This window comes from Salvia splendens, chromosome 15 (genome assembly GCF_004379255.2).
Source record: "Salvia splendens isolate huo1 chromosome 15, SspV2, whole genome shotgun sequence".
NCBI lineage: Eukaryota > Viridiplantae > Streptophyta > Magnoliopsida > Lamiales > Lamiaceae > Salvia > Salvia splendens.
The window spans coordinates 26,635,996-26,648,778 of NC_056046.1; the positions used below are offsets into that span (position 1 = coordinate 26,635,996).

Genomic DNA, 12,783 nt, shown 5'->3' on the forward strand with positions numbered 1-12,783 from the left:
CTAGTTCGGTCATAGGGGTATATGTTTTTATTTGTTTGTTTTTTACTTGTACCTTTTACTTGTCGTTTTATAAAAAGTTTAAAGTTTTTTTTCTTTCATCTTTTTCATTTTTTCTCTATGTGTTTTGTCTCTATGTGCTTGTCGTCTCTTACAAATGGTACCAAGGTATATCGTTCTTTAAAGACTGATCCCCTTTTTAGATCGATTATTAAAGACTATTGTGAGTCCAAGCTTCTAAGGAGGATATAAGACCACAATTCAGCTTAACAAGCAGTCCGTCTGAAACGAACTGCAATAAGCCAACGATTGTGAGTCCAAGCTTCCAAGGAGGATACAAGACCGCAATTCAGCTTAACAAGCACTTCGTCTGAAACGAACTGCAATAAGCCAACGATTGTGAGTCCAAGCTTCTCAGGAAGATACAAGACCACAATTCAGCTTAAGAATCAAGCACTTCGTCTGAAACGAACTGCAATAAGGGAAAGTCCGATCCATGCGATAAACCTCGCCGAATTAGGACGACCAAGTTCGGTCAAAGAAGTTTACTTCATAAGACCGAGGACGACCATGTCCAGTCAAAGAGGTTTACTTCATAAGACCACTTCGGTTAACTGGGAAAGTCCGATCCACGCGATAAAACTCGCCGAATTAGGACAAGGGAAAGTTCGATCCCGGTGACAAAAATCGCCAAATTAGAACACAAACCAAGTCCGGTCAAAGAAGTTTCCTTCATAAGATCAAAGACGAGTCCGATCAAAGAAGCTCACTTCATAAGACCGATGACGAGCACGATGAAATTGTTTCGCAGAACTGTAAGTACGCAGTGATAAAAGCGAAAGGAAAATTTCATTTATTAAATCTCGTTCGGCAGACAATTCAGCTCCCCTACGAGAAGGCATTACGCCATTACAAAGGACTATTCTACTGTCCGCGGTTGCTAAAGTTAAGCCACCTATCTGCAAAATCCTCTGGAAGCCGAGTTCGGTTGTTCCGAGCAGATGAAGAATAAGCAGGTCGACGAGATGCTATCCTCGACCCAACGCCTCTTCCCCGAGCCCGAGAAGTCCTAACACCTCGGCGATGAAGAGTCTCTGCAATAAGCATCTGTCGATCTAGCTCACTCATAGTCGCAACTCCTCGGCGAATTTCAGTCCGTCCCTGCCTTGACGATTCTGGTTGCTCCTGAGCCCGTTCTCGTCTTGACGTTTCCGGCTGTTCCTGAGTTCGTTGCTGACTTGGAGCAAGATTTTGAGCAAGGGAACCAGAGGTTTGATCTGGAGTGCGAGCATCTGTTGGCACGATATGCCGAAGGAATCTTTCTATGGAGGGGCGCCGAGAAAGAACAATGTTGTACCGAGAAGCCCAACGCCGCAGTGATGTCACAACTTGTTGGCAAGCCGGGCTCTCCAGCACATTGTTCCTACGGAGTACATGATATTCCTCCCACAGTTCGTCAACTCGACTCTGAACATCCGAGATGGTAACTCCCCCGCGCTCACGGATATAATCCTCATACGCAGTCCTCTCAGCAATGGCCGTATTCAGCTCGGCCTCCAGATCTTTCTTATCGGACTCTAAGTCCTTGATATCGGCCTCCAGCTTCACTAAACGAGCCAGAAGCTCGTCATTCTTCGTCTGATCGGCTATAGCTCTTTTCTCAGCTTCGTCTAAAGCCGAAGAGTACAGCCGTTTCCAGTGAAGTATCTCCATCTCCTTGGGTACAAAGCAGCTATATTAGTTCGGCAGCTGTACCGAGCAGATAGTAAAATACAACAGGAGTAAAGGCGAGTACGAAAAGCTATACGAAGACAAGTGTAGAGAATTTTTCATTCACAAGGAAAATTTTTTACACTAGGAGGGCTTCAAGGCCATTTTACAAGGAAGAAACTAGACTAAGAGAAGGGAGACGAAATCATACTCCGCCAGCTTCGTCTCCGGCTCCTCGGTCTGGCTCAGCTTCTTTCTCCTGAGCTACCTCAGCCTCGGCCTCGCCTCCTGCCGGCCTCGCCTCCGCCTCCTGATCGGCTTCCTTCTCCGGATGCCCGGCCTGCTCGACTTCGGCCTCCGGCTCCAGCGGCTCGGCCTCACCCTCTCCGTTGTAAGTCGAAGCGGGTGAAACGGGTCCCACGGAGGCAAAGATAGCCTCCAGGTTCTCGTCCCGATCAGCTCGACAACTCCGGACTCGGTCTGCAGAAAGCAGGACCGAGGATGAAGCGAGCTCCTCAAGGAGCGGCAGATTCTGAAGCCGAGCTGCTATCTCTCGGCTGTACAGAGGCAGCACGACGTCGGCCCCCTGCTCGCCCTTATCGGTAATTAGCCTTACCAGACTACCGACAAAGGCCGAGAACTGGCTGCTCAAAAAGAGTTTCTCCGTGTAAACACGGAGAGCCTCCCCCTGGGCAGCCACGGCGGCTGCCTCCTTCTGAGCCTCCCGGTGCTTCGTCTGCTCTCGCAGGATGATGAGCTGGTTTTTGGCTGACCGAGCTTCATCCTGAGCCGAGATCCTAGCAGCTCGGGCCCTCTCAAATTTGGCCTCAGCCTGTTCGGCCAGACTACGAGCAAGATGCAACTTCTTCTGCATCTCCTCGTAGTCGTGGGATGCTTTGGAGAGCTCCACGGAGACGAGCTTCGCTCTCTGAAGATGAACAAGGAAAAAAGTCAACAGAAGGGCCATCAAAAAATGTGGAAAAGAAGCCAAGTCAGAAAGCTTACCTCCACAAAATTCGTCGGCCATTGAAAAGGCTCAGGGACGTGTTCCGGGATGTCTGCAACCACCTCGGAGATGACCAGGTCTTTCCCCGGCACTCTTGGGGACTCATGAAATTTCCCCTTCCCTTTAGCCGAAGACGGCTCCGGCTCTTTCGGATCCGAAGAAGAGGTTTTTTGCCTCTTCGGATTCTTTTCGGCTTCAGACGCCGACCGAGGGGCTCTCTGCCTCTCCGGCCCCACAAGCTCGGAGGATTTGCGGACGGCCTTGTTCAGCAAGTTCACTGTCAAAAAACAAAAAAAACAAAGTCAGATTTTCTTCGTTAAAGCAGTAGAGCATAAAGAAAGAGAAAGCCTCACCCTCGGCCTCTTCGTCCGAAGACGAGATATCGAACATGACGTCGCCCTTGACGAGCTCAGACTCCGTGTATTGTTTCCTAACTATGGGAATCTTGTTGAGCTCGCCATCGAGCTCGTCCAACGGTTCAGGCCGAGGATGACGGATAACGGACTTCGGCCCTCTCCAGGGAAAACTAGGAGCCGCGGTCCTATCATAGTAGAAGAAGCGGTTTTGCCACTTCGGCCACTTCGTTTTACAAAAGGCCCTAAAGGGCTGTACAGGGATCAAGTAAAACCAAGACCCCTTCCTCTTAAATTGAAAGAATTTAAGGATCGCCTTCAAAGACAAATCCCTTCCTAACCTACGGAGTTCGGCAGCGAAGGCCGACAAGTGCCTCCAAGAGTTCGGAGTCACCTGGCCTAAAGGAAGCTGAAAAAAATCTAGTAAATCTATAAAGGCAGAAGGGAGGGGGAAACGAAGCCCGCATTCTAAGCAGGCCTCGTACACGGTGGCGTAACCCTCCGGCGGGGAGTCAGCCCTATGATCACCGTCAGGTACCACCGCCTTCCCCCCAGGAAAAAAGTATTTTTCGGGTAGGGATATCACAGTATCCCTACTCAAAATACTATGGAAATACTCTACGGTCTTCTCCCCGGACTCTTTCCGGCCAGAAGACCCCTTACCGCCTCTCCTACCGCTACCCGACTCCGAAGAAGAAATAGAAGCCATTTTTCTTACTTTTTGAAGGTGAAGAAAGTCTGAGGAAGCTCTTGAAAGCGGAAGAAAATTTCTCGAGAAAGAGAGAGTATAGAAGACGCAACAGCAAAAGTGTTCAAATGAGGAAGAAAGAGCATATTTATCAGATTCGGGAAAGATTTCGAAATCGTTGCGCTGTTTCGAATCCCACCTTTTCAGGATTCAACGGCCGGTTTTTACTGTCGCATTTAATGCAGGCACGCGCAAGGCACGTCCCCTGACGTCAGCCTCCCCCTTGCCGTTATCCAGAATGCCGAAGTGACTCACCTCGCCGAAGTGATTCACTTCGCTTTTCGGGGGGGGTAGTGATGGGGTACGAACTAAACCCTAATGGCAAGCCCAATAACAGTGACGGCCCATCAGCCCAGAGCCCAAGAAAGAGTATCTGTTCGGCACCAAAGAGTTCGGCACGACCAAAGAGTTCGGACTCAGCCTACAGCTCGGTAAAAGCCGACCAGTCAAGCTCTCCTCTCAGATCGGCAACAGCTGATCGGTAAAGTCCAGCAGTTCGGTCTCAGCATTCGACCGAACTAGGAGTTAGTGGACTCATGAAAGGCCTCCACGACCTCCACTATACCCACGATCTATTTAGTGGTACGAAGCAGTTATTGAGCAGTTATTGCTCACCCACGATCTTGTTAGTGGGGCTGCAAACCACGATCCTAGTTCAATGTATAAATAGAACTTAGGTCAGATAGAAAAAGGTTAAGCTCTCTAGAGATAAAATATCATATAGCAAGTCTGTGTTGTAAGCTGTAATCCCAGATCAAGCAATACAATCTTGCCCTCCCTTCTTCCCGTGGACGTAGATTTACTTCAGTAAATCGAACCACGTAAATTCATTGTGTCGTAGTCTTTATTCTCTACCAGCATTTACTAACATCAGAAATTCGCGGATCCATCAGGGACAATGACATTTCACTCTATTCTTGGCAAGATGAATTTTGAAAGTTTATACAATCCATCTTGAAGGGGCATATTAAAATGGTGAAGGTTCGTAAGAGCCGGAAGCTGTACTGTTGGGAGCATGAATTATAAAGTGACTCTTGTGATGAGTCATGATCCAGTCAGCAGCTGAGTGGATGCCAAGTAAGCTCATTATGAGATGATCAAGTTAATTAGTTGTTAATTAGTCATAAAATAATTGTGTGATTAGTTAGCTAATTTTTCCCCCTTTGTATAAATAGCTCTGAGCTTCACATTGTGTAACTTTCGGATATTTTTGGAATCAACATTCAATTGAGAATTTTCTCTCTTCTCTTTCTCTTTGGATCGTATGAAAAACCGATTTGAGTATTTCTACATTTAGTAATAAGATATGAAAAACAGTTTTGTCTAATCAAGTATAAACGTATTGATCCATTTACCCCAATTTGTATGATTAACATTTGCGTGTAATGTAATTTAGCAAGTTAGACAGTTGTACAAGTGTTCATATTTAACAATTTGAAAAGGAAAAAAAAAACACTACCCGAATAAATTTTAGCCAGCTAATTAATTGTATATGATTGACAATGACATTAAGGACTTCATTGTGTATGCAGGATCAATTTCTCTTTAATTTATCTTTCTATTTTCTCTATCACAAATCAATATATTTTGGTAATTGATAGTATAATCTAGAAGAACAAATCATTGGTATTATACTATTATTGATTAGGGAAAGGCAGAGCAAAATAAGCGACAAAATCCTTGGTGGCGCCGCAGGTGGAACTAGAATGTTCACATTCTACAAATAATTAAATGCAGATCGAAAAAAATTGATTGGGATAGCGACATTGTTCATGATATTCTATTTAAAATTTAATATTGTTGTAATTAATGGTATTTGATTTTGACGTTCATATATTACTTACAGGTACTTTTAGCCAAAAATTAGCTTGCCAAAAAATTCGAAAAAAACAGCCTTCACGTTTTCCCTTTTTCGGGATTACAAAACGTGGCTCTTTATTCAACATTAAGTAATTTAACTATTTTCAATTGAAGAAAAGTAATATGTAAAATTTGATATTATACTCATATTAAATTTTTAAATATAAAAGTAGTAATACTAATGTGTGTGAATCTTAAAAAGGATAGACCCCATTACTGTAGTGGCAGATAACTATTTGGTTCTGGAATTTTCTCTACAAAGGTGTGAAACCTTTGACACCAAATTATTCCATTCTTCATACATAGTTGCATATTTTGGAAACCTAGCCAATAATAAAAATAATCTTTACATGTGAAATAATAATATTAATATTCAATTGTGAAATATGGTCTATTCTTGTAAACATTATTGCAATATGGTCTATTCTTGTAAATATTATTGCAATATTGTGTTAGTATAATTTTAATTCAATACAAAATGATGCTTATAAAAAAGGTAAAAAATCAAAATAGTGGCGATTCCCATTACATATAATGGGTAAAGAGAATCTGAGGCAACACCAACCTTCTTTCTCACACAAAAATCCTCAAGACTTTTTTCATAATCCCACTTTTCCTATTTATCCATTTGGTAGTTTTTAAACAAGCCTCAGCCACATTGTAGAAGCAAAAACAAACTCTCTTTTTTATGTGAGGATGAAGAAATTGGGGATGGATTGTTTGATTTTGGTGATAGCTTTGGCGGCTGTCGGAATTCCGGCATGCTTTGGCCAGAATATTAGTAGAGCAAGCTTCCCAAAGGGCTTTGTTTTCGGGACTGCATCATCTGCTTTTCAGGTCTCTCTCACTCTCTCCCTCTTTAAATCACTTTATTTATATTATCATCACCATCCATAATATTTCATCCATCTCTCCATCTTTCAATTTTCTATTTTACTCCGTCCAATATTAGTAGTCCCATTTCATATATCATTTTTTGTCGTCTCCCATTATATGTATCAGTTTTCTGTTTTGGTTCGTCTCATATTAATAGTCTCATTTTATTTTTATTTACGTTCCACTAATTTTTTTAACTCACCTTTTATTACATTTCTTAAAATTCGTGTTAAACACTGGAGAGAGAATTATTATTATTATGATTAATAGACGTATTTGTGATCTCGTGAACATGGTTTGTTTTGATTGAAAAGATAATTCTTGGATTCAGTAAAATGTAAACCTATCCACGAATCTAGAAAAGGACGATTCATCTGCATCACACATTCTTTTCATTGGAGAGAGAGTTTGTGTAGTTTTATTTTGGAAATTAGAATTTTATCAATTTTCATATTTCATGCATGACTCAATATATCGTTTACTTACTATTGTTATTATGCCTTTCTTTCTTGGCAATTATTACAGAGTACTTTTTATTAGGGCTGGCAAGTCGTGCGGATTGGGTCGTTATCGGGTCAACCTGATAATGACCCAACCCAATAAGGCCTAACCTGAACCCGACCTGTTAAGGAAACTGTAAATCCGAACACGAACCCGACCTGCTACCTTCAAATCCGAACACGACCCGCACCCGACACGAACCCGTTATCGACACGATATAATATGGGTTGACACGACACGATAACAACCCGAACCTGATATTACACGATTAAAACCTAATATTACACGATTAAACCTTAATTTTTAACCTAATTTACACAATTAAAATTCGTTTTATACTATTTAAACCTAATTTATAAGAAATTAAAACATTAAAGTAATATATATATTTTTAAATAATAATAAAAATAATAATATTATTTCTTAATGGGTTACCCGTATCCGACCCGCATCCGACCCGAACCCAACCCGAAATTATCGGGTTCTTAATGGGTCAACCCGATAAGGACACGGATCCAATAAGACTTGACCCCAACCCAATAATTTCGTGCGGATTCGTGTCGGATTATCGTGTCGTGTCGAAAATTGCCAGCCCTACTTTTTATAAGGCTAATTTGGTGCTCACTATTTCTATCTCATATTAAGTGCTTGATAATTATCATTTGTATAACACTGAAATATGGTGAAAAATTTGCAGTTATCAACTTAATTAATTAAGCCATAATTTTGATTGAAACAGGGAAAGAAAATAGTATAGTAGTGTAATTACTAATTAATAAAGATCGAGTTTGGAATAAACTATGGATGGATGACGCAAATTTCAATAGAAAAATAGATCAAACTTATTGTATGTTTAAATAATCCAATCAAATTAAATTACATGATAGATGGTTTTATCTTTCTAGCTACGTCCTTTGGCTTTTACTACATTACTTACAACTTACAAGTTTAATTGTCGCAAGAAAACGTTTCTTTCACAATAAGAGTTGATTAATATTTTTTGCTCTATTTTATATTTTATCCAAATTTAAATTATTTTATCCAAATTAATAATGTGCTAGTATGATAACAAACTTTGAAACCACGTACAAATTAATATAAATTGCAAACTTTGATTTGGATCTTTGAGACATACCAAGGCACTGATAAATTATTATCTGAAAATATAACATTTAGGTTATTAATAGGACACCTTTGTATAAAAAGAGGGCACCATTTATTTATTTATTATTATTATGATTATGATGATGATTATTATTTCAGTATGAAGGAGCTGTTAAGGAGGATGGAAGGGGTCAAACAATCTGGGACAAATTTTCTCATGAATTCGGTAAAAAATCATTTAATTTAAATAAACAATCTAGAAATTATGTTAGTAACTCTCATATTACCGTATCGTGAAGTAATATATTTTTGGAATAGCTGTTACATTTTTTGTTAATTAAGAATTGCGTTTGTTTATCTCAGGCAAAGTTATAGATTTTAGTAATGCTGACGTAGCAGATGATCAATGCCATCGCTATGATGTAAGTTTTATCTTATCAAACTAAGATTTTTCCTCTTATATGCATCCATAAATTTGAAATTATAATTTCTATTTTCTCTTTCCTAATAAATTGACATAACTTTTCCTCATTTCTACTTAGGTTCATTCGAATTATATGTAAACAACATTAGTTGCATGCATACTAGTATAGTTTTCACTGAGTTTAGAATATAACTAAATCGTATATTGATCACAGTATTTAAATAAATGTATTCATGTATATAATTTTTTTATACATTACAGGAAGATATACATAGAATGAAGGATCTAGGAATGGATGCCTACAGATTTTCCATTGCATGGTCCAGAATCTATCCAAGTAAATAAGCTTTTTTACTAACCAAAAAAAATTGAATTGAGAAAAAGAAATATATAGGTTGTGTTAATTAATCTGTATTTATTTGTTCAGATGGGTCAGGAGAAATCAACCAAGCTGGAATAGATCATTACCACAAATTCATCGATGCCTTATTAGCACAAGGTAATACTCCTTCCTATTCTCATTAAACGTCTTATATTTTCCTATTTGGACGGCTCCAATAAATGTCCCATTTCAGTTTTACCATATTTGGTAGTGCCACATTCCACTAACTCATTATCTCTCACATTTCATTATAAAACTAATACTCCCCATATCCCATAAAAATAAGGACGTTTTCCATTTTGGGATATCCCATTCTATTTTTGGTAACTTCCTTCCCTCTAATAAGGCGAGTCTCATTCTCCACTAAAATAAAACCGCACTAGTCAAATATGGGACATTTAATGGAGCGTATCTGATACCTACCGAGTGATACAACATCACATCAGATTTATGTGAGTTAATTTTTTTTTATGTAATAAACATTTAGGGATCCAACCATATGTGACACTCTTCCATTGGGATCTCCCTCAACAGCTTCAAGACAAATACAACGGTTTCCTCAACCCTCAAATAATGTAATCAAACAGACATCTCTTTTTCCCATATGCACACAACTTGTGATTGTGAAGTGTGACTTTTTATGTTTTGTTTTTGGCATCATAGAAATGACTACACTGCATATGCTGAAACATGCTTCAAGGAATATGGAGACAAGGTGAAGAATTGGATCACCTTGAATGAGCCTCACACCTTCGCTGTTCAAGGCTACGATGTGGGGTTGTTCCCACCCGGGCAGTGCTCCATCCTTCTCCATGCATTCTGTAGGGTCGGGAACTCTGCAACCGAGCCCTACATTGTCGGACATAACCTGCTCCTCGCGCATGCGTCTGCAGTTGATGCCTACAAGAAAAAATACCAGGTAACTAAACTGGATGTGGATCCTCTGCTATGCAACGTACCCCTGCTTTTCTAATACAATAATAAAATAATATATATTTATTTATTTATTTGATTTTTTAATTCATATGCGCCCAACTAAACTAGTGCATTAGAGGTAAATGGTTGTTTCTCTCAACAAAATCATGATTTTTTGCAGCCAAAACAAAAAGGAAGAATCGGGATATCATTGGACACGTTCTGGTTCGAGCCAGCTTCTTCCTCTCAAGACGACATCCAAGCCACACGAAACGCAATAGACTTCAGCCTGGGATGGTTAGGATATACAACTGTTTTTTTCCTTGTAGGATTACTAGTTTTGTTTAATGATGAAATAATGTAGGTTCTTGGAGCCTCTGATCAAAGGGGATTATCCAAGTTCAATGAGAAGCAGAGTCCGCGAGAGGCTGCCAAGATTTAGCAAGGAGCAGTCCACGATGCTGAGGGGCGCGTACGACTTCATAGGCATAAACCATTACACAACATGGTATGCAAAGAAAAACACCACTAACATCATTGGTGTCTTGCTCAATGACTCCCTTGCAGACTCCGGTGCCATCACATTCCGTACGTTGCTTGCCTAATCCATCATCATTGTTGTTGTTGTTGCATTTGACGACATCATTTTCACCTCTTCGTCTGTTTTGCAGCCGTTGCGTTGGGCAAGCCCGTGTACGAAAGGGTAAGTATGCAAAATCATCAAACAATGGAATGGAAAGAAAAATACGAAAACTTATGAATGATGATTTGCAGGCGAATTCCGTGTGGCTGTACATTGTTCCCGACGGGATAAGAAGCTTGATGAATCACATCAGGAAGGAGTATGGGAACCCCACAGTGATCATCACTGAGAATGGTGGGAGCAATACTCTTTTAATTCCCCTTATATTGTCCGCTTTAGATCAGACCCGCATAGATTTGTTTTTAGGTCACTCCCAAATGGCCTCAAACTAATTGGGGTTGGACAACACTTATATATTGCTTCCAACTTCCCTCACTCATCCGATGTGGGATGGGTTTGTACCCAACATGGTTGTCCTGTCATTCTCACACGTTTTAAACACAGGAATGGACGATGGAAACAACTCGTTTACGTCCATCAAGGAAGCTCTCAAGGATGTGAAGAGGATCAAGTATCACCAAGGCTACTTGAAAAGCCTAAATGAGGCTATAAAGTAAGCATCTTTGAACTCTCTCACTTGTTTTTAGCTTAGCATATTTAGAAATGAAAGTGTTGGTTGTTGAGCAGAGATGGATGCAATGTGAAAGGCTACTTCGTTTGGTCGATGTTGGATAATTGGGAATGGGGAGCAGGATACACTTCAAGATTTGGGCTCTACTATGTTGATTACAAACACAACAATCAGAGATATCCCAAGGATTCTGTTGCATGGTTCACCAATTTCCTCAAAAATTAGTGAAAATGTAAAACTAGTTACTCATTTGCTTTACTTAGAATATAACCATATTCTATGTGTTTACCACATTTCATATTTATTAAATAATCGTATTGTGTGATTTTTAAGTGAATTTCAAATATTTCTAGTTTGTATTACCTATGTCCGCGATTTAAAGTCTCATTTTACCATTTCGGGACGTCCGTGATTTAAAATTCTATTTTTTTTCATTTTTAGGTCAATGTATCCACCTTTCAACTAATTCATTACACTCACATTCCTTTATAAAACAAACATATAAAAGTGGAGCTCATATTCCACTAACTCATTCTTTTATTTTTTCACAAAGTCATACAAATTCTTGAAACCTATATTGAGTCAAAATTAGATTATAAATGGAGGACGGAAGGAGTATTAAATTAGACCGAGAATAGTTTTCAAATCTCTAATTAACCCCAAAAAGAACTCTAAACTTAAGTATAACCCCTAATACAATCCCCCTCGGATTGAACAATTTCAAATATCTCTAGTTTGTAGTATTAAATTAGATAGTGAACAATTTACAAATTTCTAACACTCCGTTTAATATGAGCAACGGCAACCCCGATACTCAACTAGCCCAATACTTCTCTGAAAGTTATCTGTTTACTGCCTTTTTTCTCTTATAAAAAGTAAATCCTTTTGAAATCAAATTCTATTTATAGCTTTTATTTTATATTATTTGACCAAACATGATAAAGAATTAGTGCTTGATCATAAAATACCAAGTCAATTTTTGCAACATCATCATATGCATATCATGATATCAAGAATCTTGAAACACCAGGCCTTTGTTACTCAGTTCCTCGATAATCATTGTGATTGAATTCTAAAGCCAGTTACAAATAACACTAAATGCACATCACTAAATGAGCTTTCTTCCCTTCAATAATCATTAATGATGTTTGACCACACCTTTAGTATGCTTGCTTTTGACCTAACTGGTTTAAAATCAGCTTCTTTACATTTTGTGTATAATTTTTCCACTTTAATCAAGTAAATGAAACAAACATGATCAAAGTAGTATAAAAAAAGCTTTGAGTAGTAAGAAAATTTGAGTAAACATAGGAATAGTGCAAAATTACTTGGGCCGTTGGGCCAAGAAAGGTTGGGAAGGGATCCACTGATTTAGTTGCATGTTAATGGATCAGATTCTGGGCCGGCTTGCTTAAAGCATAGTGTAGTCACCCTTATGGGCTCCAAACACGATTTTTGTCTAAAACATTCATTATCTTTTGAATCATTCCATACTGCACAATTGAAAAAAAGCTAGATTTGGTCCTTTATGGACAGTGCAGTGAAAATGTAATGGTCAACAACAGTTAAGTCTGGATTTTATAGATGATAAATTTAGGGTTTGCTCATATTAATGAACATTTATTCTGTGGGCTTTTGGTAGATGTGGCGTTTTTTAGTCCATTACTAGACAAAAATAATGCCTGATTGTTTG

The 12,783-nt window shown here is 39.2% G+C and overlaps 1 protein-coding gene across 1 annotated transcript; it reads left to right on the plus strand.

Annotated features, from left to right (window-relative positions):
- The first annotated feature begins 6,192 nt into the window (after positions 1–6,192).
- Positions 6,193–11,427, plus strand: LOC121769300 (beta-glucosidase 6). Its single transcript, XM_042166061.1, has 13 exons — positions 6,193–6,511; positions 8,315–8,381; positions 8,519–8,577; positions 8,841–8,916; positions 9,007–9,078; positions 9,449–9,536; positions 9,625–9,880; positions 10,058–10,173; positions 10,241–10,464; positions 10,548–10,579; positions 10,651–10,753; positions 10,964–11,072; positions 11,147–11,427. Exons 1-13 carry the CDS (start codon positions 6,371–6,373, stop codon positions 11,313–11,315), a joined length of 1,512 nt encoding a protein of 503 aa, XP_042021995.1. The 5' UTR covers positions 6,193–6,370; the 3' UTR covers positions 11,316–11,427.
- Positions 11,428–12,783: the final 1,356 nt, after the last annotated feature.